The sequence below is a fragment of the Dipteris shenzhenensis genome, chromosome 7 (assembly GCF_047967505.1).
Source record: "Dipteris shenzhenensis isolate YYH24624 ecotype China chromosome 7, Dip_SZ_1.0, whole genome shotgun sequence".
Taxonomy (NCBI): domain Eukaryota; kingdom Viridiplantae; phylum Streptophyta; class Polypodiopsida; order Gleicheniales; family Dipteridaceae; genus Dipteris; species Dipteris shenzhenensis.
This window is the reverse complement of record NC_141602.1, coordinates 2,974,839-3,002,838: the sequence shown is the minus strand read 5'-3', so window position 1 is coordinate 3,002,838 and position 28,000 is coordinate 2,974,839. Positions and strand designations below refer to the sequence as shown.

General features: G+C 44.0%; 1 protein-coding gene across 1 annotated transcript; it reads left to right on the top strand.

The window, feature by feature from the left end:
* Positions 1–66: 66 nt before the first annotated feature.
* Positions 67–27,917, top strand: LOC147899820 (eukaryotic translation initiation factor 2 subunit alpha homolog). Its single transcript, XM_087376943.1, has 7 exons — positions 67–556; positions 23,577–23,633; positions 23,743–23,829; positions 23,921–24,067; positions 25,154–25,258; positions 27,209–27,307; positions 27,444–27,917. Exons 1-7 carry the CDS (start codon positions 185–187, stop codon positions 27,594–27,596), a joined length of 1,020 nt encoding a protein of 339 aa, XP_087233069.1. The 5' UTR covers positions 67–184; the 3' UTR covers positions 27,597–27,917.
* The last annotated feature ends 83 nt before the right edge of the window (positions 27,918–28,000 follow it).

The following is a 28,000-nucleotide window of genomic DNA, read 5'->3' as shown; positions in this document are numbered from 1 at the left end:
TTACACCCTTCGTATTCACCTCTTATCTAATAAGAAATGTGAATTTCGACTTGCTTTAGATTACTTTACGGTTGAGGTTGAGTAACCCTATGGGCTAGCCAGAAACTTTCGTTGAGCAACATATACGCAGCCATCGCCGTCCCAGCCAACGTTTTTCATCTGTTGGTCTCATCACTGTCGCAGGATGACGGTCACCGATTGTCGTATGTATGAGGCCAAGTATCCTGAGATGGACGATGTTGTTATGGTCCAGGTGAAGAGTATTGCAGAGATGGGAGCTTACGTCTCTCTTTTGGAATACAACAACATCGAGGGCATGATCCTTCTGTCGGAGCTTTCGAGGCGTCGTATTAGAAGTATCGGCAGTCTCATCAAGGTAGGCAGGCAGGAACCAGTTATGGTGCTGAGGGTGGATAAAGAGAAGGGATATATTGACTTAAGCAAGCGGCGAGTGTCGGAAGAAGATGTGCAGGCTTGTGAAGAGAGATTTAATAAAAGCAAGTTGGTGCACTCGATCATGCGTCACGTGGCTGACACGATGGACACTGATCTTGAGGTAAATGCTTCTAGATTGGCGTTGTGTGGGGGTTTGGAGCCTATATAATAATTCATTTTAGCTAGTACCAAACCAGACACGAGCTTGATATTTGACCAGTCAGTTGTGGTCTAGGAGTGCGTTCCGTATTCTTCATTTGGCTTTGTTCTGGGAGGTGTCTACCGACGGTTTCCACCTTTTGAGAACCGGACATGTGGCGTGGGATGTTTAATAATTGGACCCGAGGATGTCTACTGCTTTTGATGGTGTTGATCACTTTAGATATGTCTTAAGTATCAACATCCATCAAGTGCTCATAAGACCTAGAATTCTTGCCAATCTGCTTCCACAGCTTCTATATAGAGAAGAACTTGAATCTTTGTTGCTGGTTGTATTGCCGTGAGGGTCGATTGTACAAAGCATGATTTCTGTGCAGTATCACGCTTATGCTAGACTAATTTGCGGCCCGTTGGGTGCTCATAACGTTGATATGTTGTCATTATAGCTGTCCAGTCCTATGGATAATGAAGTTTGTGGTCCTTAACCTTGTGGTTGCGTGTCCTGAGGTTAAAACTCTGTTGTTTTGCAGCTGAGCTTTAAATTTTTTTAAATCTAGCTGTTTGCGTCAAGATGGACAAATATGACCGCTAGGTTCTAGTTAGTTGGCTGTTTTTAAGAGGGCTAGTTGTTATCTGCTGCTGCTTGGTTTGCCGTTTACAGGAATCCCTACTGTTACAGGCCAACTAGATCTCATAACTGGCCAACTTACAGACCAGACCTGGGCCGTACTCGCTTTGGGTCCTCGTATTCTGCCAAGTCGACACAACATTTGGATCCATGCGCAACCGTCCTAGGCGTTTCTGTTCCAAGAGAAGCCGAAAACAACCCAATGTCATTGCATCCTCCTTTGTCTTTTTCCCCTGCTCGGGCTGCTAAAAAAAGAGCCGATTTTGCTCAAGGAGATGATCTTGCTTCTTGGATGCTTGCTTGAGGGCTGCTATACTAGACGGGTCCATGATGGAAGACTGGGAGATCCATCAAATGCCGCAACAATGACTTCCAGAGGAAAGTATGGTGCTGCCACTAGTCCAGGATATGAACACAATACAAAATTATATTATATCCCCAGCATGCTTCCTACTTTGCTAACTGAGTCTCCATTTCTGATCAGAAGGAACCATACTGCTCTGATATCAAAGTGACAAGCGGGGACTAGCTATGCCGAAATTAGATGAACATGCAAGGAGGAACTCAAGCACGAATGCACCAGATGTCTTCCTAACTATAGTACACTGCTTATTTATACTAGATGAACATGCAAGGAGGAACTCAAGCACGAATGCACCAGATGTCTTCCTAACTATAGTACACTGTTGACCTCTTTTTTCTTCTCTTTCATTTTCTCTTTTATTTTCTTTGTAGATTTTTGATCTTTAGAACAACAAAAATTCTAAATTTGTATGATCGGACTTATTCTAGTCTTACAAAGGTATATTATTTATACTGGTGGTGTAAATGCCCTAACATATTGTAGTTCATGCGTGCCAAATCGGCATACAAAACTGAGCTGAACTACTCCCTAATTGTGACACGATGGAGATGGAGCTATGCCGCTGAAACACGACACCAAACCTCGACCATATGCTGGCTAATAGGCGCTGTTTGGAGGCTGGGAGCTGAGTCCTGAAATGAGGGGCAAGGCCCCTTTATATAGGGGTTTAGGCTGATCCAACCAGCCCTAATTGACTGGCTGGTCAGGCTGTTTGCTCAGCCCTAGGGGCCGATCTAGAGGGGATTGAGGCTGCCTATAAAAGGCGCTTCCCCCAGCCCACTTTCCATGCGTGTTGCTGCCCTTTGGAGGTCCCAAAACCTGCCAAATATGCTGCATGTGGAGCTGCAATTGGCTAACAGGGCAGCCAGTTGTCACTGCAACCTAGGCCTGATCCTGGTGCATGTGACACAGCTTCTAGCCTCCTCCAAAACTCAGAAATCCACAGTTGTCACACAAGCTTCAATGCATAGGATGTCCGGCCCCCCAAACTTCCCATGAGCTGATATTTCAACCTGAGTGTTGCAAAGGGCTGTGGCGGGATGGTCTGTAGATATCCTATTGATCATGGTTGTAAGACACGTTAAGACACGACACGTTAGACACGCTTCAGACACGAGTGTCTAAAGTGTCTTAAAGATAAGACACGTAAGACACGCCATTGTGATTATAATAATAAATATTTAATAAAATATATGTATAAGTATACAAATGTACAACTTGCTAGCATAGCTCGCTGCTAGATTCTAGAAGTACAATAAGCTACACTTAAACAATGCAAGAAGGCACTTGTACAATGTAGTTAAGAGTCAAGACTTGTCACTCAAGACTTAAAACTTAAAGTTAAGACTCGCAACTCAAGAGCTCGCAAGTATAGAGTACTTAAAGGTTTAAATGGACAATTGAATCTTGTCACATGTGATATGAATGAAATCTGCATCTCGATACATATAATTGAAAGGAAACTTTCGACTCTCAAGACTCAAATCTCTGAAGATTCATCCTAATCCGAATCTACGAGGTCACTGCCACTGCTAGATCCAAAGTCACCATCGATGATAGCATGGCTAAGTCAAACTCAATGTTGTTGTTACCCCCCACCCACCAACCAAAAAAAAAACAAGAGTGTCTAAAGGTGTCTTAAGGTAAGACACGTGTCTTAAGTGTCTTAAGTGTCTTACGATAAGACACGAGTGTCTTAACAACCATGCTATTGATTTAGGACCACATGTTTTCAGTAGCAGACATCTATCACCATTTGGTACTTTTCTCAAGAAATAAAATATAACCTTCATTAGAATTGACTTTGGTCAAAGAATGTTGGCTTTGGTTAGCTAAGAATAAGTTTCATTGTTTTACTTTTGCTTTGCATTGGTAAAAGAGAATTATGGGGATGCCCACAAGGGACTAGGATTAGTCCAAGAACTAGGAATGCATGCATTTAGCTAACCTTTAATGGGTTAAAGTGTTGGTATTTGTGTAGGACTTAGAAGAGTGCTAAAAGGCTGAAAAATGATGGAGCATGTGGCAAAGAGCGGGTCTTAGAGGGCTAAAGCACCAAGAAGATAGTGCCATTAAAGAAGGCCCACGGGGTTCTAAAGGGGATCCAAAAACTACCCCAAAGCAGGCAAAAGCAAGAAAGCTCAGTTTAGCTTTAGAAAAGTAGGTCTAGCTTTTAGCTAGGGCAAGTCTATAAACAAAGGGGCCTCAGAGCTCCTAGATTCTTTCAAAGTTGTACCTAGCTTCATGCTCTTCTTTGAGCCAATTGTAAAATGTTATTTTTTATTGCAATAAAGACCTTCGGGGGGAAGGGGGGGGGGAGGGGGATGGATGGTAGTGTGGTGTATTGTCTTTCTCTCTCCCTGTCATGAGGACATGAAATTATGGGTCTTTTGATTTGCGACTCTCGTAATTTGCGCGTGACTTCCTTGAGCCTCTGGGGTGCGAGGGTCCGGCCATGGAGCGGGACTTGGGGAATTAAAACTCCTAGTGGGCCCTTGGAAATAGTGATTATGCGCCCAGTTACTAGGCAATTAATTCCTAGGGCCAAAGTGTGCAACAGGGGGGCCAAAAGAGTGGTGCAATTAAAAAACACTGCTTTTTGGAGTTTAGGGCTTTAAAAGGGGGGAGGGAGCCCTTCTTTTAGAGGCAGTGGGCCAAATTAGTTTCGGAGGAGCCAGATCATCAGTTTGGAGCTGCTAGAGCCCGCCAGGTGCTGCTAGAGTCAAATCGCTTTTTACCAGGAGGTTCCAGAGCCAGCCAGGGAAATGTGTTTTTACCCAGGGGCCAGTTTCAGGGGATCCAGAGCCTGCCAGGGAAATTCATTTTTACCCAGGGGCCAATTTCAGGTGATCCAAGGCCTGCCAGGGAAATTTGTTTTTACCCAAGGGCCAGTCGATTGGTTCTAGGGCTGTTCTAGGAGTTCTTGACTTGACCAGGCTGCTTCGGGTGAATTGCGACTTGCTTTTTCAGGCTCTGCAGGAGATTTCGACTTGATTTCTAGAGCTTTCTGGGTGTTATGACTGGTTTTGGTAACTTTCCAGGCATGGGTGGTCGCTTCCAAGCTGCTCTTGGGGCTGTGCTAGGGTAGAATCAGCTGATCTCCGCAGGATCTAGGGTTTTCCAGCCTAGGTGACCTTTCTTCTGTGGATTTCGGGTAGAAGAAGGCTTGTCTTAGCTTGCTTTTGCCGTTTCTTGATTGGTTGCTAGCTAGTTATTGCGTTTGGGTTTCTTTCCTCGCGAAGAAGGGTCGATTTATGCTGTTGGGCAGTGGCCAGGGAGGCTATAGATTGAGGCAACCCGCTTGGAAGTGTTTGGTTGTTTTGATTGCACCAGAGTTCAGCTGTTGAGGGCTTTGACTTGCAGTTGTTTAGCCGTGTTTGGTCGGTTGGCACTTGGTTGTGCGATCGCAGGAGTGGTTCAGACAGTGGATGCTATTGGGGTCTCTGTTGCATGCTTTGGTTGGCTGAGGATACAGGATTGTCTAGTGATTGGATGCCATTCACCGTTTGAAGTTGAGCAAGGAATTAGAGGGTGGGTTGGACAGGGAGTCTGCGGGCGTTGGTTTGCCTGTGGTGCAGCTTCCCAAAGACCTTTGTAATCAGCCGCTTGGCTTCAAATGAATGTTAAATAAATACCGCAAGGGGCGCCAATGTTTGGGGCCAATCGGTGTCCTTGTTTTTGAGTAGGAGCGCTCTAGCTCCCTTGTGATTTGGTTGTGGTGCATATTTACTTGTCAATTTGCTGTGTATGTTGTAATTAAGTGGATCCTACCACCCTTTACATTGTTGAGGCTGGTTTCAGTGGTTCCGTTGCCGAGATCCACCTAACTTCTTTAGGAGGGGAGATTGTGGTTCGCTTGGTGCAAGTCCAGCAGACTAGGTGAAGAAGACATCATACCATTCAGTAAATATGTCACATAGGGAGAGATCCGTGAGCCTTATGGAGGAGGAAGAGAAGATGTCTGAGTCTCTTGGTGGTGACCAGAGTGCAGGAGAGGAGACTCGGCATGTTGCAAAGCATCAGGATGATCGGAGGGATGAGGAGGATGTGGAACTATTCAAGGCACAGATGTAGAGCTTCATGAGTGCTTTCACACAGTTCACATAGGATCCTCGCTTCCAGAAGATGATGAACTCAGATGTGCAGCCGAAGAAAAGGAAGCCTGAGGATGGGGATAGGGATGTTGAAGCTAACAAGCGACCACATGTCACTTTTCAGGATCAGACCTCTCAAATCCCCTATCATCATCAGCAATCTAATACGATTCCGGGACCAACTCAAGGTAATAATTTTCAGTCCATGGTTTCCGGACAGCAAGGAGTTTTGGCAAACCCAGTTCAGCCAGGTTATTTTGGTGGTGGTTCAGCGTTTCAGGCTATGGTCAGCCCACAAGCCCAATTTTCGGGTATGCCTGCTAGCCAAACAGTTGGGTTTCAGCCTAGTTTACAGCCCATGGGACAGAACATAATGTATGCAAATGTTGGGGCAGCCCCAGGGATGCAAACAGGTATGCCTAATGCAGCAATAGGTAACCTTGCTTTGGGAAATATGCAAAATTCGGGTGCTGGTCTGAATAGTACAGCTTTTCCTAATCATAGTTGCCAGCCGAAACGGAAACGGAAGAAACGGAGTGCCTCCGCCGAAATGGAAATGGAAGAAACGGCAATATGATACAATTTATGTATAAAAATTTATTTTTTATACATAATATAATTATCAATAGAGTGCAAATCATACATAATACAATTATCTATACTTGAAGCGTCGTGCATGCTTCTATGATTCTAAATTCCTATGATGATTGATCTATCTCATATCATCTATTATCCATGAATGATGCTTCAACAATCAACATGCGTCATGAACTAAGTTCTAAGTTCCAAGTTCCAAGTTCTAACAAGTTTGAAGTTATCACAACCCGAAGTTTGAGAGGGAGGATGGAGAGGTGAGAGGGAGGATGGAGAGGTAGAAGGAGGATGGAGAGGTGAAAGAGGATGGAGAGGTAGAAGGAGTCGGAGGAGGAGGATGAGAGGTAGAAGGATGATGGAGAGGTAAGAGAGAGGAGGTAGTGGAAGGATGGAGAGTAAGTGCCAGCGTGCAAGATGGAGAGGATGGAGAGCAGGCTGCAGCCTGTAGCCTGTAGGGTGGAGAGCAACTTGCTGAATGGACGGATGGAGAGGAGAGCAGGCTGCAGGTGCCAAGGCCCAGGAATTAAAGATGGAGAGGTTGGAGAGAAGCATGATGGAGAGCAGCAGTACAGGGCGGAAATGACGACATGAGGCGACGAATCGGCGAAAAATGTTTTAATCAAAAGAGGGCAAAAAACAATTTAATCAAAAGAGGGCAAGAAACAATTTGATTGGACTTATTCTAGTCTAACAAAGGTATATAATCAAAAGAGAGCCAACCACCCCCAACAAAACAACCCCCTCCCTTTACGCAAAGCCACCCAACAAACAAACCCACCAAATATATATATATATTTTTAAATTAAAAAAAAAAAAGGTATTTAAGAAATGCCGTTTCCGTTTCGCCATTTTCGTTTCTTGGCACGTTTCGTGCAACTATGTTCCTAATGCTGGTAGTGTGGGGGATAGAGTGAGTGCTGCTATGCCTTTTGCCCAGGCATGTGTTTATGACAATCTGGCACCTCAAGGTAAGTTGAAGGACTTTAAAGAGGCAGGTGCAGCCATAAAATTTGAGACATTCAGTGGGGTGCATGACAAACTTAAGGCCTTGATCTTTTTGCAGCAGTTCGATGCAGCCTACACAGGAGGGAATTTCGCAGTTATCCAAAGTACGTCGGGCTGCAAGTTTTCTAAAGGGGAATGCACTTTAGTGGTGGACCACTATGCTTATGCAAAACACTGCACCAAACACATGGGTAGGTTTCAAGCAGGTGTTTTTGGCTGCGTGGCTTACCACGACTTTTGAAGTGGATATCATGACTGCTTGGCATGAGCTGAATTTCATTAATTGCCGCAATTTAGAGGAGTATAACAACAAGTTTTGGGTGGCTTTGTTGCCCGTTAGTTCCTACTCGCTTGTTCCTTTCACTGAGCAAGTTGAGGAATATTGTTGTGGGCTGCCTAAGAAGTTGAGAGACTACTGCACAAAGACTCAAGTCTCAATATGTCTCAGCTTCAGCGTATGGAGAATGCTAGCATGGCATATGCTTTGATGCAGGGGAGGACTTCTGGGTTCAAAGGTGGACAGAAGTAGGAATCTAAGAATGGATCTCGTGGGGATAAGTCTGATAGAAAAGCTAATCTTCAAAAAGATGAACGTAATCGCTTGTCTCCAGAGGAACGACGCGCTTTATATGAAGCTGGCAAATGTTTCAGGAGGGACATCGGTCCAAAGATTGTCCCAACCATAAGAGGAAGGAGCTGACTAGTCACACGGATGAGCCACGGAATGTTCCAAAGGGCAAGAGTTCCTAATTCCACAGCAGGTTGTTTATGGCTGGTTCTGTATAGCACGGTATATAGGTACTTGTAAAAAGAATTTTGTATGGTCGAGTCTACCACTCTTTTTTGCGATTCTGGATGATGTATACGGTTTGCAGGATGGTGCTTTCCCTGCTACTTTTGGATGCTCTTTTGTCATGAGGTTTCGACAAAATGAGATTACTATTTTTGTCATGAGGTTTCGACAAAAATAAGAATGCTATTTTTGCCATGAGGTTTCGGTAAAATATGCATGTTATTCTTGTCATGAGGATTCGACAAGATGGGAATGCTCTTTTTTGTCATGTGGTTTCGACAAAAAGAGAATGGATTCCCCTAGACGGTGGTTCCGGATGCGCAATTCCTGGAAGTGGTCTATATCGTGCATCGTTGGCCGCGATGTACGTGGTGTGCTAGTCATAGTGGGTGTACTAGTCGCTTGGTTTGCAATGCTATACGTATTTGTTATCTGCAGCTCTACAAATCGTATATGCATTGTTGGTGATTTGTTGGCGGCATGGTTGGCTGTCCACTCAGATTTGGATTTGATATCTCAGGTACTTCGGATGTTCATGATGTACCACTAGTGTGGGTTTGAAGAGATGGCCATAGGTGGGTAAAGCATGCATGAACTGCTCCCCCACATCCCCAGGCTGAATTGCGAATTGTTCCAGCACCTAAATCTCTGTCCCCTCTGCATGTGTGAGGTCCAGAGAGAGAGAAAGCTTGCTGCTGTTTGTTTTCCAGCCACCATGAGGCCATCTCTTGCTGCAATTTGGATTCCAAGGCTTCCCAGGTGTTCCAGGCTTGCTGCGAATAGAATGGCTTTGGTAGTATAATCAGAGGTTTGGAGACAAGATTATCGCATGAATGCAAGGAATTGGCTCAGGAGGCCAAGAATCTGTTGCGAATTGGGTTTTCAGCCTCCAGAATGACCCAAGTCTGCTGCAATTTGTTCCAGGAGCCCTCTAAGATCTGTTATTGCAGGAAGAGTTCTTAAGGTCTCTGGATTGATTTCAACATGAGATGAGAACACGGGGTCCTCTCGAGGAGAGGCCCTTGACGTGTTGCCCCTTGCATTGAGCAAGAGCAGAGGGGTTTGCATTTTAGAATCCCAGTCATGGTTCCCCAGATATGTTTAATTAGGGAGCTTATTGGAGGACGTGTGGACTGGATCGGCCTTTGGATGGGAGTTTTCAGGATCGGGATCTTGAACATTTACGCCCCTACTTGTTAACAAAAAACAGCACTCCTCTTTCTAAGAGCGGCTTGCTAAGAGCCTTCTAAGGCTTCAATAATATAGAGTTTGAGGAGGATTAGCTGAGTGGAGCCTTCTTCTCGGCAAAGCCCTTTGCCGAGCGGAGCACTAGAGAGCAGTTCATTATAGCAATTAGTGGTTGAGAGTCGAGACCCCTAGAGGGAGTTCTCCAGTGTCCCTAGTAGTCTTTGTCATCAGCAGCGGCGTGTGGTTAGGCCGCTTGGTTAGCCGATGCAATTCATATGAGTAGTGAGGAGCTTCAAGACCAAGCTTTACATGTGTTGTCACTCTCTTTTGCGCGCGCGCGCACACACACACACAGAGTCTATTAACGTCCATGGGAGACCAGAGAGGTCTATGGGACAATAGAAAAAACCATACAGTACATCAGCTTAGGGAGGGCACATGGTAGTTCCCAAGGAGTGCAAAAGCAACTCCATTTATTTAGAGTACCTACACTATGTTCTAAGATCATATATATCATCGGCCATACATCATTGAGAGAGAGAGAGAGAGAGAGAGAGAGAGAGAGAGAGAGAGAGAGAGAGAGAGAATGATGTATGGCAGCCATAAAGCAAACTTTGTTTACTTCAATCACTTAGCAAGTCTCAGAAATAAACTTCAACAACAAAGGGAGGCTAGAATGCCCCTCCTCAATGCAAAACAGTACACAAGACGCACACTGGCCCCAAATGCTTGGCGCCCCATTCGGTATTTATTTACTTCCTCTGAAATGTGAAAAGCTTCACAACAAGGGCTTACCCTTGAATTGTTTCTCTTCCAACTGTTCTGTCAAACTTTGGGTGTCTAATTCATGGTGCCACCTCTGAGATCCCACTGGCAAGGCATGCTATTGCGTTTCCACTTTATCTGTGCTAACTGAAGGCATCAAGGCATCAAATGCAAATCCCCAAACTGTGCTCAAAGAGCCTCAAGGATTTCAAATGCATCCAAACGACCCTCTGGCTTCTTCCCGGGCACACCCCCTATAACTGGGTGTCTGCTTGAGCCTGCAAGGCCTAGAGAGTGCCTTAAGCTTCCAAAAGAGAAAAAGTAAATAAAAGAAAATCAAATACAATTGTTCCCACTGTCCGGGGAAGAGGGGCGAGTTCTTCTCTCGCACCTATCCCATGTCGAGGCTCCCAGCAGGGTGAAGAGAAAAGGAGAGGAAGAAAGTGGAAGGAAGGCAAGAAAAAGCTGTAGAGGAAAGATGGTCCACATATCTGCTTCGAAATGACTACCTCGGGATTTGTGCCCGAGTCCTCCTAAGAGAGGGTGCCAAAAACAACAGGGAAAGCTCCTCCTGCAGCCTGCGCTGGTCCAGAACCGTTACAGAAGACACCACACAGCTAGAAACATGTGAGGCAGCCGTACACGTCCGTACATAATTTTTTAGAAAGTCGAAAAATCACTTCTGGCACCTCCTAGAAGTGAGTACTATGTTTGGAAGGGCTGAAACAGGCTTAAAACAGCTGAAAATAGGCTTGAACAGCTGAAACAGGTAAAAAACAATTGAGGAGGGGAGCACATGCATTTGCATGCATGCCACTTGGCCCTTCATTAAAGTCCTAACCACCATACCAAGGACAATGTTGGTTGTCCTTGGACCCAACTTTTAGACCCCTTTTTAATGCCTTTGCCTTGTCCTCAGGACCTAGTGGGCGCACTTAGAAATGAGCCCTAGGGATTTCTAGGAAGTCTGCAATTCCTCTAGCCAATCCCTCATGGACAAACTATTACTAGACTTAACCATGATTAACCTTGGGTTAACCATGGGCTGAGTTACATTAGACTTTTCATGTCCCCGTGACATACCTTCCCCTTGAAACAACGACCTACCTAGGTTGCTGTTGAAATTTACAGACAAATAAAGAAAATAGGCAAAAATAGCCCATACCAGAATATACATCGTCTGTAAAATACAACCTTGCAATGAACATATGGTGTAGTATAGCTGCTTATGCTTGGGCACTGATGATGACATAAGTGTTGCTTTGCTTGCTAAGTATGTCTTCCTTTTGTTTTTCATAAAAGTTTTTGTTTACCTCTTTTTTCTTCTCTTTCATTTTCTCTTTTATTTTCTTTGTAGATATTTGATCTTTAGTAACAACAAAAATTCTAAATTTGTATGATTGGACTTATTCTAGTCTTACAAAGGTATATATAGGAGAGCACATGAGTCCAGCCATAGATTATTAATGCCTCCTTTGTGGGGAGTGTCTAGAACACTCATCATGGAGACCTCATGGCAAAAATATTGTCAGCAAGCAGTATCTCGGGTGAGACAATCGGTGTTAGAAATCACCGAGCGTATGCACAGTGGAAGACTGATAGAATTGCCCAGGAGCTCACACAGTGTGGTGTGGGGTGTAATCACAAACTTGTTAAACTTATGTGCATAGCATAGGCGCGTAGACTCATCAATAGACAATGAACTAGCCAGATATAGAAGACACCAAAATAATATATTTCTGTCCAAAGCTATGGACACAATACAAAAGAGAGAGATCCAGAGTCCCACCAATGGTGTGGTGGGTCCTCTGATCTTACCACAAAGTACTTCTATCTGCCAGCTATCTCTAGACTCGAGCCTGCGTGCTCTACCTCGAGCGTCTGTAGACTTTCCGTCCAGAATGATCCTCTCCACCTTGCTGTGTGGAAACCAGCCTAGGTGGGCAGCCTCTTGTGAGCTAGGTCTGCAGCACAAGGTACTTCTTTCTCCTCCTAAATGTAGGCCCAAAGGTAGCCCTGCTGCTGCTCCTTCTGCTAGTGGATTGGCTGCTCCAGATGATATGAAATGAGGCCTGAGGCCTCTCCTTTTATAGGCCCTCAAGGGCCCCTTGTAATAACCGGTTGGCAGCCCCTTAGTGGCCGACCAGTCTGCTCAAAAACTGACCCATTGTGGTGTACACTGGCCGACCCAGCAGCCCTCCCCATGGGCTCACAAAACTAGGCCCCTTGAGGGCCTTTTGCAGGGCCGATCTGCCACGTGGCATTGCGCCGCTGGCCAGGGCCCTACTATCCTAGATCCAGGACTTCACACCTGCCCATAGCATTCGCCATCTGTCTGCATCTTTCTGCATGCAGCTGCCTTTCTGCTGCAGCATCCTTGCCTCCTGCCAGGCCTATACCAGCCCCGTACAGCCCCGTATGTATCCCATACCCTTCCGTACTGATGCGCCATCTGTCCTTGCTGGAAATCCCTGTGCAATCAGGCTGCTGCCGGTCCCTGATGTCCACGTGTCTGCTCCGTACTGCTTTCACCATCCGGAGCTCCACGACTTGCCAGATACTCTTCTTGTTAGCCCATTGGCTCTGTTTGGATAGCTGCCCACATGGTATTGCTGCCCATGTGGCAGCCTCTACCTTTTGCTGTGTGCTGCCCACATGGCAGCTTATGTGCTGCCCATGTGGCAGCCCCAGTATCCCCTGGTCTACCTCCCCCATGCTCTCCTCATATGGGGGCTTACAGATGGGGAGGTGACTTTTTCAACAATCGGTGCCACCGAGCGATCTCTAGATACATAAGCAGTTTGAATCAAGGAAGGGGAGGTGCTACCCTCCTCTTGAGCACCAAGCAATGCTCCAGATCTCTGCTCTGCTGAACTTGTAGGAGCTTGCACCGCAGTGGGCTCAAGCTGAAATGCGTCTAGGTAGAGCTGCAAAATCTGAGGTGACTCTGTGAGATCACCCTCCTCCATCCACTTCGCATCCAGTGCAGGATAGTTCCTGAACTTCACCAGGTAGAGACGGGAAACTCTACCTTTGACTTTTCTTTCCACATGTGCCAAAATTTGTTCCAAAACCAAGATTTCATCCACTCTTCAACCTTGGGCTGATCCTCACGAAGCAGGTCAGTAGGCACATCACCCTGGAAAGGCTTCAATAAACTCACATGAAAGGCATTGTGTATGGTCCAAGTGGCAGGTAGCTTTAGCCTGTAAGCTACATCATTAATCCTTGCAAAAACCTGGAAAGGACCATAGTACCTCATCTTCAGCTTTGTGTAGACCTTGTCTTTGCCTTTCATCTTCTTTTTGGAAACGTAGCAGCACCCAATCGCCCTCTTTCAAGAGTAACTTGCGGCGATGCTTTTCTGCTGCCTCGTTTGTGCTTCTCTTGTCTTTTCTGGAGGGTTGTTTTGACCTTCTGGTCAAACTTTCCACAAATTTGTCTGCGTCGAAAATCTTCTCTTTCGTATGCAGAATGGGAGGTACCTTCCGTTCTCTTGCCACAATTTCAAAGGGTGCTTTCCCTGTGGATGAGTGTACAATGTTATTGTACGCAAACTCAACACGTGGCATAAATTGCTCCCATTTCGATTGCTGATCCGTAACATAGCACTTGAGAAGATCAAGCGCAGTGGAGTTGGCTTCTTGTGACTGCCCATCAGATTCAGGATGGAACGAGGATGAGAAATTCAGTGTGGTACCCATATTCTCAAAGATACCTCTCCAGAAAAGACTTGTCATCCGCGGGTCTCTATCATTGACAATTGATTGAGGCATCCCGTGATGTTTAACACATGAGACATGAAAAGTCTCGCCATCTGGTTTGCTGTAATCTTCTTCCTTACGGGAAGTGGGTAGGTATCTTGTAGTACCCAAGGCATCTTAATATGTGTGTTTGAGAGAGAGAGAGAGAGAGAGAGAGAGAGAGAGAGAGATCTATTAACTTCCACGGGAGGCCTCATGGAGAGAGAGAGAGAGAAGAAGAAGAAGAAGAAGAAGAATATATTATCGTCCTCTGAAGACCAAAAAATCGGCCTATGGGACCTGAGCAATACAAAATCCTCGTACACAAAGACTCCTCCCTTGGAGGGGAGGGTATTAAGAGAAACTACCTTTATGTCTTAGGTGAGTTCCTGTGCTTGAAAAGCTTATAGACAAACGTTCCTAAAGCTGGGGGTGACTCGCTATGTAGCATATCAGCCAGTCTGTTATGTCCCTGGAGAAGAGAGCTAAATGCTTTCCGGATGTGAGTATAGTAAGGGCATATCATTACCATGTGTTCTTCAGTTTCTGCCATTCCCTGGTCACATAATTGGCATATTCTGCTCTCTTTTGGCATATCTTTCCATCCTTCTATTTCAATCTGCAGCTGGTGTGATCGGGTGCGAAGTGAGGCCAAAGCTCTTCGCTTATGTATTGCCATAGGTGTGCAAATGTACTTCTGCGTGGCTGTTTCTCTTCCTGTATAAGTAGCCCAATATTTGGGGTTGATAAATGTACGGTAGTACTCAAACTTATCTCTTTTTTCAGCTGTTTGCCATTTCCTGTGTAGTGCATTCAGCAGGTCATGATGAAAGGCATCCTCATCTACCTCCTCTGGAGAGTAGTCCAAGTACCTCTCTACCTCCCATTTTTGGAACCATTTTTTTAAATCTAGTGCCCATCGAGATGCCAGAATCTTACCCTTATTCGTCTTTTGGGACTTTTGACTTTCTACCCATGCCCTCTTTAGCAGCCTTTCATTATTCATGCGCTTGACCTTTGTGATGTATCTGAGTACTCTCTTCAAGGCATGCAACTCTATGGGTATGCATCCTGTCTCTAGGAGTAGGAGAGAGAGAGAGAGAGAGAGAGAGAGAGAGAGAGAGATCTATTAACTTCCACGGGAGGCCTCATGGGCATATGGGACAAAGTGCACAAAAAAGAAAACTCATACAAGCCTCAATGTGCTGGATCAAAAGGCGTGCTAGGGCCCTTGCTGAGTACTAAGCTCTGTTGATCTAATGAGCTCAGGAGCTCAAGCAAAATCAAACTGAAGCAAGCTGAGAGGTGGGATGCAGAAGCTAAAACCCGGCATTGTGGTGGCTCTCCTCTGAGCTTGAAAATATCTCAGATTTGCGTCTATCGAGCTTTCTCACGTTGTGGTGGGGGCACGGTCTTCTTGATCTCTGAACCCACTGAGCTATGTCCTCGTCTCTGTCGGTCTTTCTTGAGAAAAGTTGTGATAGGCTGGACCTCAATAGAGTGTGCTCTGGTCGCTCTCTGTCTCGCGAGTGGTCTGTGTTCCCCTCTCTCGACAGCATCGTGTCATCTCGCGTTGCTGATCCGCTCCTCCTCCTCTACTCCGTTGTGTCTTGGAGCTGAGTCAAACATATATAAGTCTGTGATGTGTCGCTGCGCTTGGTCAGCCTCTGTATCCTCTGGCTTGGTGGCCTCCTGTTGCTCTCTGATCTGCTGTAGTGGTGTCTCCTTGTGTCGGCGCATCTCCATCAGTGAGAGCCCAATGCAGACCTGGTCATGGTATTGGTCCCTATCCCATCATGTCCCGATGGTGTACGAGGAAGATCAAAGATAAAATCCATGGCAATGCTATGCCAGGAATAGGTAAAGGATGCAGCAGTCCAGTCGGCTTGTCTTTCATATTTCACCTTCTGGCAATTGATGCATGTTCTTGACATATGCCTCGACATCCTTGGTTAAGTCTAGTAATAGTTTGGCCGTGAAGGATTGGCTAGAGCAAGTGCAGACTTCCTAGAAATCCCTAGGGGTAATTTCTAAGTGCACCCACTAGATCCTGGGGGCAAGGCAAAGGCATTAAATAGGGGTCTAAAAGTTGGGCCCAAGGACAACCAACGTTGTCCTTGGTATGGTGGTTAGGACTTTAATGAAGGGCCAAGTGGCATGCATAAATGCATGTGCTCCCCTCCACGTACCATCTCTCTCCCTCACTCTCCTAGAAGCATCTTCCACGCTTGGGAGAAGGAGAAGACTGTGCTAGACGTTTTCAATTGTTTTTTGAGCTGTTTCAGCTGTTTCAAGCTTGTTTTCAGCTGTTTTAAGCATGTTTCAGCTAGTACACATTTCTAGGGAGTGCCAGAAGTAATTTTTTACTTTCTGAAAAATTTCGTGCGGATTGTACAGACATATGTACGGCTGTATGAAATCCGTACAAATGTGTACAGCTGCCTCACCTTTCTGCACGTGTTTCTGGCTGTGTGATGGCTTCTGGAGCTGTTCTGGACTAGTGCAAGCTACGGGAGGAGCTTTCCTTGTTGCTTTTGGCATGCTCTTTTAGGACTCGCGCACAAATCCCGAGGTAGTCGTTTCGAGGTAGATCTATGGACCATTTTTTTTGCCTACCTTCCGCTTTCTTCCTCTCCTTTTTTCTTTACCCGAAGGCTGGGAGTTACCTACACCTTGCTAGAGCCTGGACAGGGGATAGGTGCGAGAGAAGAACTGGCCCCTCTTCCACGGACAACAGGTACAATTGTATTTGATTTCTTTTTATTTACTTTTTGTCCTAGCTTTTGCTGTGCATTTTGTTGCTTGGGGCACTCTTTGGGCCTTGCAGGCTCAAGCAGACACCCAGTTATAGAGGCTGTGCCTTGGGAAGGTCATTTGGATGCATTTGAAATCCTTCAGGCTGTTTGAGCACCATTTGGGGATTTGCATTTGATGCCTTGATGCCTTCAGTTGACACAGATACAGGGGAAATGCAATAGCATGCCTTGTCAGTGGGATCGTAGTGGTGGCACAATGAATTAGATGCCCAAAGTTTGACAGAAGAGTTGGAAGAGGAATTGTTCAAGGGTGAGCCTTTGTTGTAAAGTTTTTCACATTTCAAAAGAAGTAAATACATACCGAAAGGGGCATCAAGCGTTTGGGGCCAGTGGGTGTCTTGTGTGTTGTTTTGCATTGAGCAGGGGCATTCTAGCCTCCCCTTGTTGTTGTTGAAGTTTATTTCTGAGAATTTGTAGCAAAGGTGACCCTTGTCATTTTAGCCTAGTAGGCTCTTTTCAAAAGGGCTTCTAATTGAGCAGCATTTAAGTGGGAAGCCAAATGTTGCCACGTGGCATCTTAGTCATGTTGCTATTGTTGCTAGACCCAAACCTATAAATGAGGGGGAGGCCAAGGGCTACCTCTGTGCAAAATTTCATCCCCAGAAGTTGTCCCAATCATTCTCTACCACGTATCAATCTGTGAGGAACCCTAATATTCCAAGTGCTCAGGACCCCACATTGCACTCGAATTCCAGTCGCAAGTGGAATCGACAGCCAGTCAACGATCTACTAGTGGAATGCACCAAATCTCGTCATAGTTGGCTTGTTCTGGTCGCCATAGCCTCTAGGTGCTGCTCCTAGACGTTCGTGGTGATCTAAGCTCAAATGGCTCTAAGCAAATTCGATTGGCTGGAATAGAAGAAATGCTGCGGAAATTCAGATTTATAACTTCATTTCAGGTCAGCCTTAGTGCATATGTTCGCCCAGCTCTATAGATGCAGTTGATAAAATTTGATAGTGATCATAATTTTTCTTGCTGAGCAATTCGAAATTCAGTGCTACTACAAGTGCAGGACAGTTGATTGCCAAGTGTTCTAGCAGTTCTTGCAATCTAGTGAATAACCCTTCTATCACACTGATATATTGAGCCCAAACAGTGCTTTTATATGCTCCTGTGTACTTTTGGATCCTAAACAGTGCTTAGATTGGTCTTTGATCTTCTCTATGGCTCCCAAGAGAGTTGGACCCACACATGGAGAATGTAGTGGTGGTTGATGCAATAACATCACAGGGTATTGCCATGGATGGAGACCTAATGATTGATAAGGATCAAAATGACATTCATGCTGGCAGTGAGCAAGCTAATATGGAGGGACCTTATCAAGTGCAGACTTCTCAAGGTATGGAACTTCAAGGAGGTGGTCCACTTGATCCCACAATACAGGCACTTAGAGAAGTTACAAATGAAAGAAAAGCAAATGGAGTGAGGATGCAAAACTCATTTGCCACACTCAGCAGGAAATTGGACCAGATCAAGAAGGTTCAGATACATGAGGGAAAGAGACCTATGGAGCATTTTTGTGGTGATTTTGATGATGATGAAGAAGTTCCTAATCAGGATACTACTGGAAGACCAGTGGGTTTCATGGCTTCTGCAAGAAGAACTGCCCAGCCATATGTCCACCCACACAAGGAACCTTCACGAAACAACACTCCTATGGAAAATAGTCATGAAGTGGATGTTTTATGTCTCAGATTCAATGAATTTAAGTCCCTACCACCTGATCTTAGGGCTGTAATGCCTTTTCCCCAATATATCCAAACAGTGAAATCTGTTGATGCTAAGGGTCTTTCTCATCAGGACAGGGATATCAAGGATAAGATTATTCTATCAACGTTCAAGGGGGATACCTGCACCCCTAATGAACTAGAGGAATGGTTAAGCAAGATGTGTAGACCACAAGATCCATTCTGTGGAACAACTCCCCCGAATTGCGTGGTCCATAGTAGGTCTCCCCATTCGCATTCTAAAGGGTAGTTGTTAAAGTAGTGGTGGTCTCACAAGCCTCATGTTCCTATTTGGGAGGAAGTGGAGGTCTCCGATCCTAGATGATATATTTCCCATCTCGGTAGATGACCTATTTGCTTTTTCCCCTAGCTTCCAAAACTTTTTTGAGACCCTCTCTCTTATGTTCCATCTGCTTTTGTGTTAAGGTCCCATCACTGACATAGACATTTGAACAATTTAAGAGAGGCCCCCTGGTCAATCCATTTTGCCTTATCTGCGCGACTTTAAATTTGACAATGAGAAAAGCCCCTCTCATAGCATCCCTCCCTACTCATCTTAAAGTGCATTTTTCCCACCCCGAATCCCTCATGGAAACGCCTAGCTGCCTCAAGGGGATTGATTGCATCCTCTTTAATCCCAACCAACTAGAGATTTTAAGCTTTACAAGCTTTTCCTTGAAGGTCTTCTAAATGATAGTCGAGACCTCTCCATGTGTTGTGTGTGTCCAGTGAGCGCATATTGCTGAGTTTCTCTTTGTTTGTTGCATTTTTTCAAGTCAATGAAGTTTGGCTTCTTCATCTCTCCCGAAAGCCCACCCCAGATGCAGTGTCTGTTAAGCCGCAAGTTTCAACAGTGACAATTGCATATCATGATCAGCTCGATGCCATGAAGGATCAATATGCCAAGGATGCTGATTTTGCACGTATTTATGATCAGTTGGTCAATGGGCAGAGGCATGAGCACTATACTCTCAAAGAGGGTTTTTTTACAATGCATGGTAGATTGGATGTCACGAAACAGTTGAGGCTGAAAGTGTTGACTGAAAGTTATGCCCCACCCTATGCAGGACACAAAGGCATTGATGCCACCACCAAAGCTGTGGAGAACTATTTCTTTTGGCCATCGTTGAGGATGATTAACCCTGGGTTAAGCATGGGCTGAGTTACATTAGACTTTTCACGTCCTCGTGGCAACAAGTCGGTGCAGAAAACAGTGGAGCAGAAGGAGCAGCCAGAGCCCCTTCCTTGGGCCTACATCCAAGAGGCAAGGGAAGACCAATTGTGCTGCAGACTTAGCTCTACACAGGGCTGGACTCTAGGCTGTCTACCAGGGCAGAAAGATGCTGAGATCTGGATAGAGAGTCTACATATGCTCGAGGTGGAGTTGGTGGTCTCAGAGATCTAGAGGTATCCGGCTGATAGTAGAAGAACGCTTTGGTAAGATCAAAGGACCACATCCTGGTGGGACTTTGGATCTATCTATAGTGTCCATAGTTTTGGATGGAAATATATTCTTTTGGTTGATTCTATATTTGGCTTGGATCACTGTCTATTTGCTAGTCTGCGCAACACATCTATGTGAAGCACATTAAGTAGTTTTTGACTCCACCCTCACCACATACTGTGTGAGCTCTTGGGCTATTCTATCAGTCTTCTGCTGTGCGTACCCTCTGTTGGTCGATTTCTAACACATAGGAGTATGGAAGTATGATTGGAGTATGGTTCAGCCCCTGGGGCTGAAACATAACGTGACCGTAATTTTACCCAAAAGAAATCAGAAAAATATACATTGTATACATTAAATTGACATAGAGCTACAAAACTTTCAGCTTGAAACTTGAAACTTGTTTTAATTGTAAAGTCACGACTCATGATTCATGAAAGAGTCCAGCTTCTAGAGACCAGAGTCATTTGGATTCTAGATTCTGATACATAGTGTCAATGATAGATCATAGATTACCAAAACATCATGATCAAAGGAAGTAGTAACTACACCAAAACATCAAAGGCAAAACATCATATAAGAAAAGGCTGCCACAGCCCGGAAATAAAGCTGAAGCTTGAAGCCAGAAATGCATCCGATTCACAACCTATGAGGCTTAAGCCTTAAGCTGCATCTTCATCCTCATCCTCTTGCTCATCCTCATCCTCATCCTCATCAGCATTAGTGCCCGCACCCTCCTCCTCATCACTATCATCCTCATCTGACTCGCCATGGGACTTCAAAAGACTAGAGCTGCTTGAAGCTGCAGCAACATCCATCCTTACTGTAACAATAGGGGCTGCAATCTCTTCTCCCTCTTTGTCCGCTTGCAAAGAAGAGCATGGACTTGTAAATATCCAACTCATCACATAAGGTACCCTGGCTCTCAACATCATACTTCGTGTATTGCTCTATGACATCCATCCACCCATCATGTACCTCCTTGTCACCATCTGCAATTTTCTCTCTCCAGATACATGGAGAACAAAACCTGCCATATTCAATGGAGAGTGCATCATACCCTGGGAACCTTTCAACACACAAGGCTCTTACATCAGCTAGCTTTGAGGAGTCAATCCCATCAATAGTCGCTATCTTCTCCACCATGTGATCAGTGAGCTCATATATAAGTCCCATGGTAGTCCCTTCCCTATTGGCCAGGCGAAGGATCTTCAAAATAGTTGCACAAAGCTTCACAATGAGTCTTGCATCCTGCCACAATGAAGCACCCAATATAATAGAGGCACTTGTTGTGCTTTCACAGTCCACGACACCTTCTTCCTGCAATCTTGTCATCATTGACAACCATGCGGCGCAATCCATTGTATACCCTATCATCCTACAAGTTTGCTAACATGATAAACATGTTAGCAAATCGTGTTTGTGCAGGTTTTGCCAATTCCTTCTTGCTGAATTTTCTATATATTGCTAACACGGTGTGTTTCCGGTTAACAAATGTCATAGTCATGTTAGCATATACCAACACTGGCTTCACCCATGTAAGCTTGTCAATGTCCTCAAATAGGAGGTCAAGGCAATGGCATGTGCATCTTGTATAGAAAATATGGTGCATCAGCTAGATTTAGATGTTCGTTTGGGAGAGACTAAAATGAAATCGTTTCGACTTCACAAGCAGTTGTAGCTTGAATGAATAGATTTTGGACTACTTTTTGATTAGCCTTCTCCTTTAGTGCTAGCCTTCGTCATGGCTGAGTCTACCCTTCACCTCTGGAGCGCCGACAGAAACTCAGTACGAAGACTTTGTATAAATGGATGCTCAAGTATGTGTGGGTGTGTGGATTTGTATGTGTGAGAGCATATTTTTATGCTATGGTCTACACCCACTGTTGGGCGCTGATGATGTCAGTGGGGATGTCACAATAGCTAGTCCCTGCTATGCGTGATGGAGTTTATGGTTTTTGTGACAAAAAGGAAACAAGAGTGTGCAAAGAGAGAGTGAGGTGAACGTAGTTCACTTCCCAAAGTGTACTGAATTGAAGTGAAGTACAATGAAAGAGATGAGGGTTTTGTCTAAGTGACAAAACCCTATCTAATCACTAACCGTAGTTAGAGATTACACCGTGGTTAGGGGGAAAAACCTCTAAGAGGGAAAAGTGCCCCTAACCCACTTATTACATTACATTGGCCACTGCCTAGAATATAATAATAATTCTAACACCCCCCTGCAGTGCCAATGTGGTTTACAAGGTAGTGATCAATCACCAAAAGGTGATAAGTTTAGGGCACTGTGAAATGCCTCAAACTTCTCACGTGGAAGTGCTTTGGTGAAGATGTCTGCAACATTGTCATGTGTTGACACATAGATCATACTGATCTCCCCTGCATGCAACTACTCTCTGACATAATGATAATGAACCTCAATGTGCTTTGTGTGAGCATGAAACATAGGATTCTTTGCCACTGCTATAGTACTCTGACTATCAGTGAGAATTGGAGAAGGATCCTCCAATATGAGACGAAGATCAGCAAACAAATGTCGCAGCCAAACACACTCAACTGTCGCAGTGAAAGCTTCCTTGTACTCAGCTTCACATTAGGAAGTAGCCATTGTAGATTGCTTCTTGCTCAGCCAAGAAATGCAAGCGTTGCCCAAAAAGAAACAATTACCACTAGTGGACTGCTTGGTATCATAGTCTCCAGCCCAATCTGAATCACTGTAAGCATGCATCTGCAAGTCACCTCCCCTGGAAAACATCAAGCCAAAAGACTGTGCGCCCTGCAAATAATGGAATATGCGTTTTACAGCCTGCTAATGTGTTATCTTTGGGCTGTGCATATATTTGCTCACCTGAGATATTGCATATTGAATATCAGGCCGTGTATTGCACAAGTAGATGAGGCATCCAACAGCCTGGCTGTAAAGTGTGACATCCACTGATTCACCAACATCATACATAGTAAGCTTCAGCCCCGGATCCATGGGAGAATGTCATGAAATTCTAAAAAGTTTCTCTATCCATTCATTTATTGTTGGTAGATGGAAATCCTTTGAACGTTAGGAGATACTTTTTGGTAATCTTTCCTTGTCTTCCTGTGATAAACTTGTGGAAGACTGTATGCTCTAGAACCCAAAGTTACTTATTATTATCGACTTCTGTGGATCTTTTTAGGGAGCATGAGTTCAAGTCGATTTTATTGCTACCCAGGTAGGGTCTCAAGGAATATCCCTAACATATGGCTTTAGCATATTGATGTGAAAGACAACATGTGCAATGTTTCCAATTTGAGAACAGGATTAACGCTGTTTATGAGCTTAGTGCTTTTCATGAGAGACCCTTCCCAACACCTACTTTGGATGAGGTGCGGCTGGAGTCCCATGGATTGCTGCTGATCGATATCATTTTTTTTTTCAAATTTATCTAATAGACAGTTCTTTTCTCTTGGGACAAAAAGATGATAAAAAAATAGTAATATCAAGTACCTATCATACTCTGCAACTCAAGCCTCTACTATTAATAGATAGGGTGGCCAATAAGCACTAGGCACGTGAGATGAACATCCTTTGTTCTCTTGTTTAGAGCCAGGTTTATTGTGGTAGCACCACCATCTTGACTTTTAAGGTTTGCATTTGTTATATTAGGAACCTTAGTCTCTTGTGAAATTTAATCCAAGGTGTTGCATTTATTCAACTGACAAATTTTTGGAAAGCAAGAAATACTGCAAAAGCAAGAAATAATTTGTAGTAATCAACCAAGTTTAAATCTTTGGGAAATTGCTGTTGGCTATACCGATTGATGTTTCTGGTGATACTTGTTTGCAGGATCTTTATGTACATGTTGGTTGGCCTTTGTATAGGAAGTATGGACATGCATTTGAGGTAAAGCGTTCTCATTTGGAAAGGTCATTGGCTTCCTTTTATGACTGCCTCTTAACCCTCTCATATAGCATTACATGTGTAATGTCAAGATTGTATTCTTTGTTTGTAGGCATTTAAATTAATTGTTACAGACCCGGATTCAGTGTTAAGTAGTCTTACACGGGAACTCAAGGAGACTGCCACAGATGGACAGGAGGTGACATCCTCTTTACAGTTTTTTCAATGAGACTCTTTTATCTTTGCTGGATTTGCTATGCTGGCTGCTAATTTCAACTTGAAGAGTGCAGGTGGTAAAGGCTGTGCCGGCAATGTCTGAGGAAGTCAAACAAGCACTTATTAAGAATATCCGTCGTAGAATGACTCCACAGCCACTGAGAATTCGTGCAGATATTGAGCTGAGATGTTTTCAATATGATGGAGTTCTTCATATAAAGGTATCATACACCTTATGAACATCACATGGTCTGTTTTCTTAAGTTGATACAGAACCTGGTCATCTATCCTTTATCACATGCCTAGGATTGTTGAGACCCTTGCTAACCTTCTCTCAATCTGTTGTTAGCGTTGGGCATTAAAATGCATCCACCCAATTAGCAAGGTAGTAATGGTCCTGGTCATAAGACTTGCAATCCAATTCTGGAGATAAGTAAATCTAAACCAACAACCGGCCCTTGTGAAGCCTTAAATTTACTTCTATGTTCGTAGGAGAGCGATTCACTGATGGGCACATTGTGGAGAAGAGGGGCCATATGGTGCATGCAATTCACCATGTTGAGTGTGGGGTGTTTGCTTAGTTGGACATGTGATGGGTTCACTTCACTGTTGTCGATTCTTTGAATCAACACCGCTAACAAGTTTTATTTCTTTGAGCAAGGCAGTGGGTGCACATAATCTGTTGCCTTTGTTGTAAATTATTTGGAAGGAGACTCGTGTTATTTTGGCTTTCAGTGACTGCTTGTTCTCTAAAAGAAACTATGAAGAAACAATCCTTATTCATGTAGAATTTTGGGCAAGAACCGCATTTTTTTGCCAAAATGCCTTTTCTTTTGCTTTGAATCTGACATCTTAATGCATGCCAGTAAGACATCAAGGTTTGTGCCTTTTTCTTTGGCATCTCTGTTGGCTAACCTCTTTGTCGCAAATTTTAGGACTGTGAGAATGCTTTGTAATATAAGGGAAATTTTGGATGCACAGTTTTCTTGCTAGAAGCCTCACATGTTTGCTTTCCGGTTTTGGATGAGTGGAATGCGTCAAAGTTTGTGACTTTCTGGACTCTCTTCCTCACAGGTTTAGGATGATCATGTTGGCATTTTGTGCCATTTGTGGGATTTTGGACTTGGAATGTCTTTGTTGTTAGGATCAGATTTCTGGTTTAATTCTTCTGTTTCAGAAGATTCCAGTTCATGTCAAAGATTCTACCTTTCGTTTTGGCATCTCTGTGTACATTGAGACTCTTTTGCTTCTCCTTATTGTCATGAATTTGCTGCAAACTAACCTTCTTTTGTTCTTTTTGGGTGTAGGAAGCCATGAAAAGAGCGGAGGCAGCAGGCAGTGAGGATTGTCCTGTCAAAATTAAATTAGTTGCTCCTCCTCTTTATGTGCTAACAACACAAACCCTGGATAAGGTGAGACTGCTATTTGAAAATCCCTCTCTAAGTCTAACCGCTTTTTCCTTGTGCCATGTTCATGTTAATCTTACGTTCCTTAACTGGTCTTTGGCGGGGGGTGGGGGAGCAAGTATTCCTTCACTGGTTATCAGCAAGTAGCGCAATTTTAGAGTTGTAAAGTATCCTTACAGTCAGGAAAATATGCTGTGAATAAGATATGTTGGCATTGCAATTTGGTTGTGTCGTTATCAAGGCATTTATGATGGTAGTGGTACCTACTCATGCATGGAGGAGCTAACAACAAGCCTGATCATGCTTGTTTGAGATATCACGTGGAATCCGGCAAATGCATTGTCTGTGTAACAGAGATCAGCACATGATTTTCGAGTGAGGAGTCAGCATACAAGATGCACCTACCATAATAGTTTTACTTCATTGAAGTAACAGAGACCAACACATGATTTTCAAGTGAGGTCTCAGTAGACAAGATGTACTCACCATAATAGTTTCTTCTTCGAAATAGGAATGGTGGTTTTTGCTGGGCTTTTGGGAAAACCATTATGAGCACTGATGACGTCAGTGGGGATGTCATAGTAGCTAGTCCCTGCTATGCGTGATGGAGTTTATGGTGTTCAATCTTATGAGTGACTATCGTGAGATTGAAACTGCACTATGTTGTGTTTTTAGAGGATGAGTTTGGGAATGTTCTTGGATTCATCTAGGTATATGCTTTTGCCGTATTAGCGGACATGCAAATTTCTCTTTGTGAAGTTATCGTCCAAGTTGCGGCCTGTTGGTATTGCGATAATTCTTTCTATCTTAAATGGTGCGTTGCCCTATCAACTAGATTTAGATTTAGATGCTTGTTTGGGAGAGACTAAAACGAAATCGTTTAGACTTCACAAGCAGTTATAGCTTGAATGAAGAGATTTGGACTACTTTTTGAGTAGCCTTCTCCTTTAGTGCTAGCCTTCGTCATGGCTGAGTTTGCCCTTCACCTCTGGAGTGCCGACAGAAACTCAGTACGAAGACTTTGTATAAATGGATGCTCTATGTATGTGTGGGGGTGTGGATTTGTATGTGTGAGAGCATACTTTTATACTATGGTCTACCCCCACTGTTGGGGCTGATGACGTCAGTGGGGATGTCATAGTGCTATGCGTGATGGAGTTTATGGTTTTCAATCTTATGAGTGACTATCGTGAGATTGAAACTGCACTATGTTGTGTTTTTAGAGGATGAGTTTGGGAATGTTCCTGGATTCATCTAGGTATAAAAACCATTATGAGCACAATTATTCTAGATCCATGCCACATGCCAATAATGAAATGCAGTATGTAACCCAATGTGGCCATCTTTCCTCTTCTTTGGAAAATTCATGCTGGCGAAGCAGTACTCATGCAATTCAAATTTGATCTCATTATACTGCAATCTAAGATATGATTGCTAGTTCTCACAGAGTGTGGTCTGACCCTGGTGCCAATTGAGACTCTGCTTTCCATCTAAGCTGCCAGCATTTCTGATTGGAACCTTGAGTCATATGATTGTGCCTTGGGTGGAGGGCTACTCATTGCTTGTAAACTCTACCTTCCCATACTGTGCCCTTGAAAGACTATCATCCCCGTTTTCCAGGCTATCTTGTTGATCTTATCCAGGAAAACCAGCCTCTATCAATTCCTTTTTTTAATTGTAACCTCTTGTGTAAGTACTGTTCTGTTTTTGTTGCTTTGGGGGAACGGCGTTCCGGGAAGGTGAATAAAATTCCAACGTAACTACGATGAAGACCCTCTGAGGTCTCTACCTTACACATATAATAGTTATGGCAATGTTACAGAAACATCAGATGACTGCACTTGCCTTGGGAGACAGGAAATGCTTATTCAGATGTCCAATTGGCATGTATGCCTTTTCTGTTGTTATATCAGTAGGAAGATTTGAGCTCTTTGCTTTTGCAATTTCTTAAACCAGGAGCAAGGCATTGCAGTGCTTGATGCAGCAATAAAAGCTTGTACCAAAGAGATTGAGAAGCACAAAGGAAAGCTTTCTGTGAAGGAGGCTCCACGAGCGGTAACATGAATCGCTTTTGTTTTGGAAGCAGGGCTTTTTTTGCTTGACTTTTCGTTTTTAGAATGTTGAGGCCATTTTGTTCTTATGTTAATCCACGTCTCTTTACAGAAAGGTATAACTTGGGTTCACGTTGCAGGTGAGTGAAAGGGATGACAGGCTGCTGGCAGAACAAATGCAAAACTATGCAGAAGAAAATAAGGAAGTGGATGGAGACAAAGACAGTGAAGAGGAAGAAGATACTGGAATGGGTGAAGTTGACGTAGAAGGGGCAGTTGGACTGACAGATTAGGAAGATAAGTCGTGGCAGAGCACAAACATGACTGTGGACTTATTTTATGTTGCGTGCTCTCAGGATGTGATTTGTAATTTACCTTTCATCCTCTACCGGCTTATAAATATACAATGATTAGCAATGGATGGACAGTTTTGTAGTTGGTTTAGTACCACTCATAAAGGATGCTATTAAGACACGGTGTACTTAGAACTTCAGTCACATAGTTCATCTTGCTGGCTATGCACAAGAATAGACTGGGATATTTAAAAGCTTGTATTCTTACTTTATGCATTTGAAATATACACCATTCGAGTATTCATTCTAGATGTTGCGATGTAAGTAAACTGTGATTCAGTTCATGCTCTTATTTAATAAAGGTCCTTTATCAATTAATATTGCCCTTGTTGATCAAAGGGATT

Excerpts from the sequence above, each read along its gene's own strand:
- LOC147899820 (XM_087376943.1), top strand. The coding sequence starts at position 185 with ATGACGGTCACCGATTGTCGTATGTATGAGGCCAAGTATCCTGAGATG. Across the intron at positions 23,634-23,742 it reads AGTATGGACATGCATTTGAG|GCATTTAAATTAATTGTTAC; the intron begins GTAAAGCGTTCT and ends CTTTGTTTGTAG. Across the intron at positions 23,830-23,920 it reads CTGCCACAGATGGACAGGAG|GTGGTAAAGGCTGTGCCGGC; the intron begins GTGACATCCTCT and ends TGAAGAGTGCAG.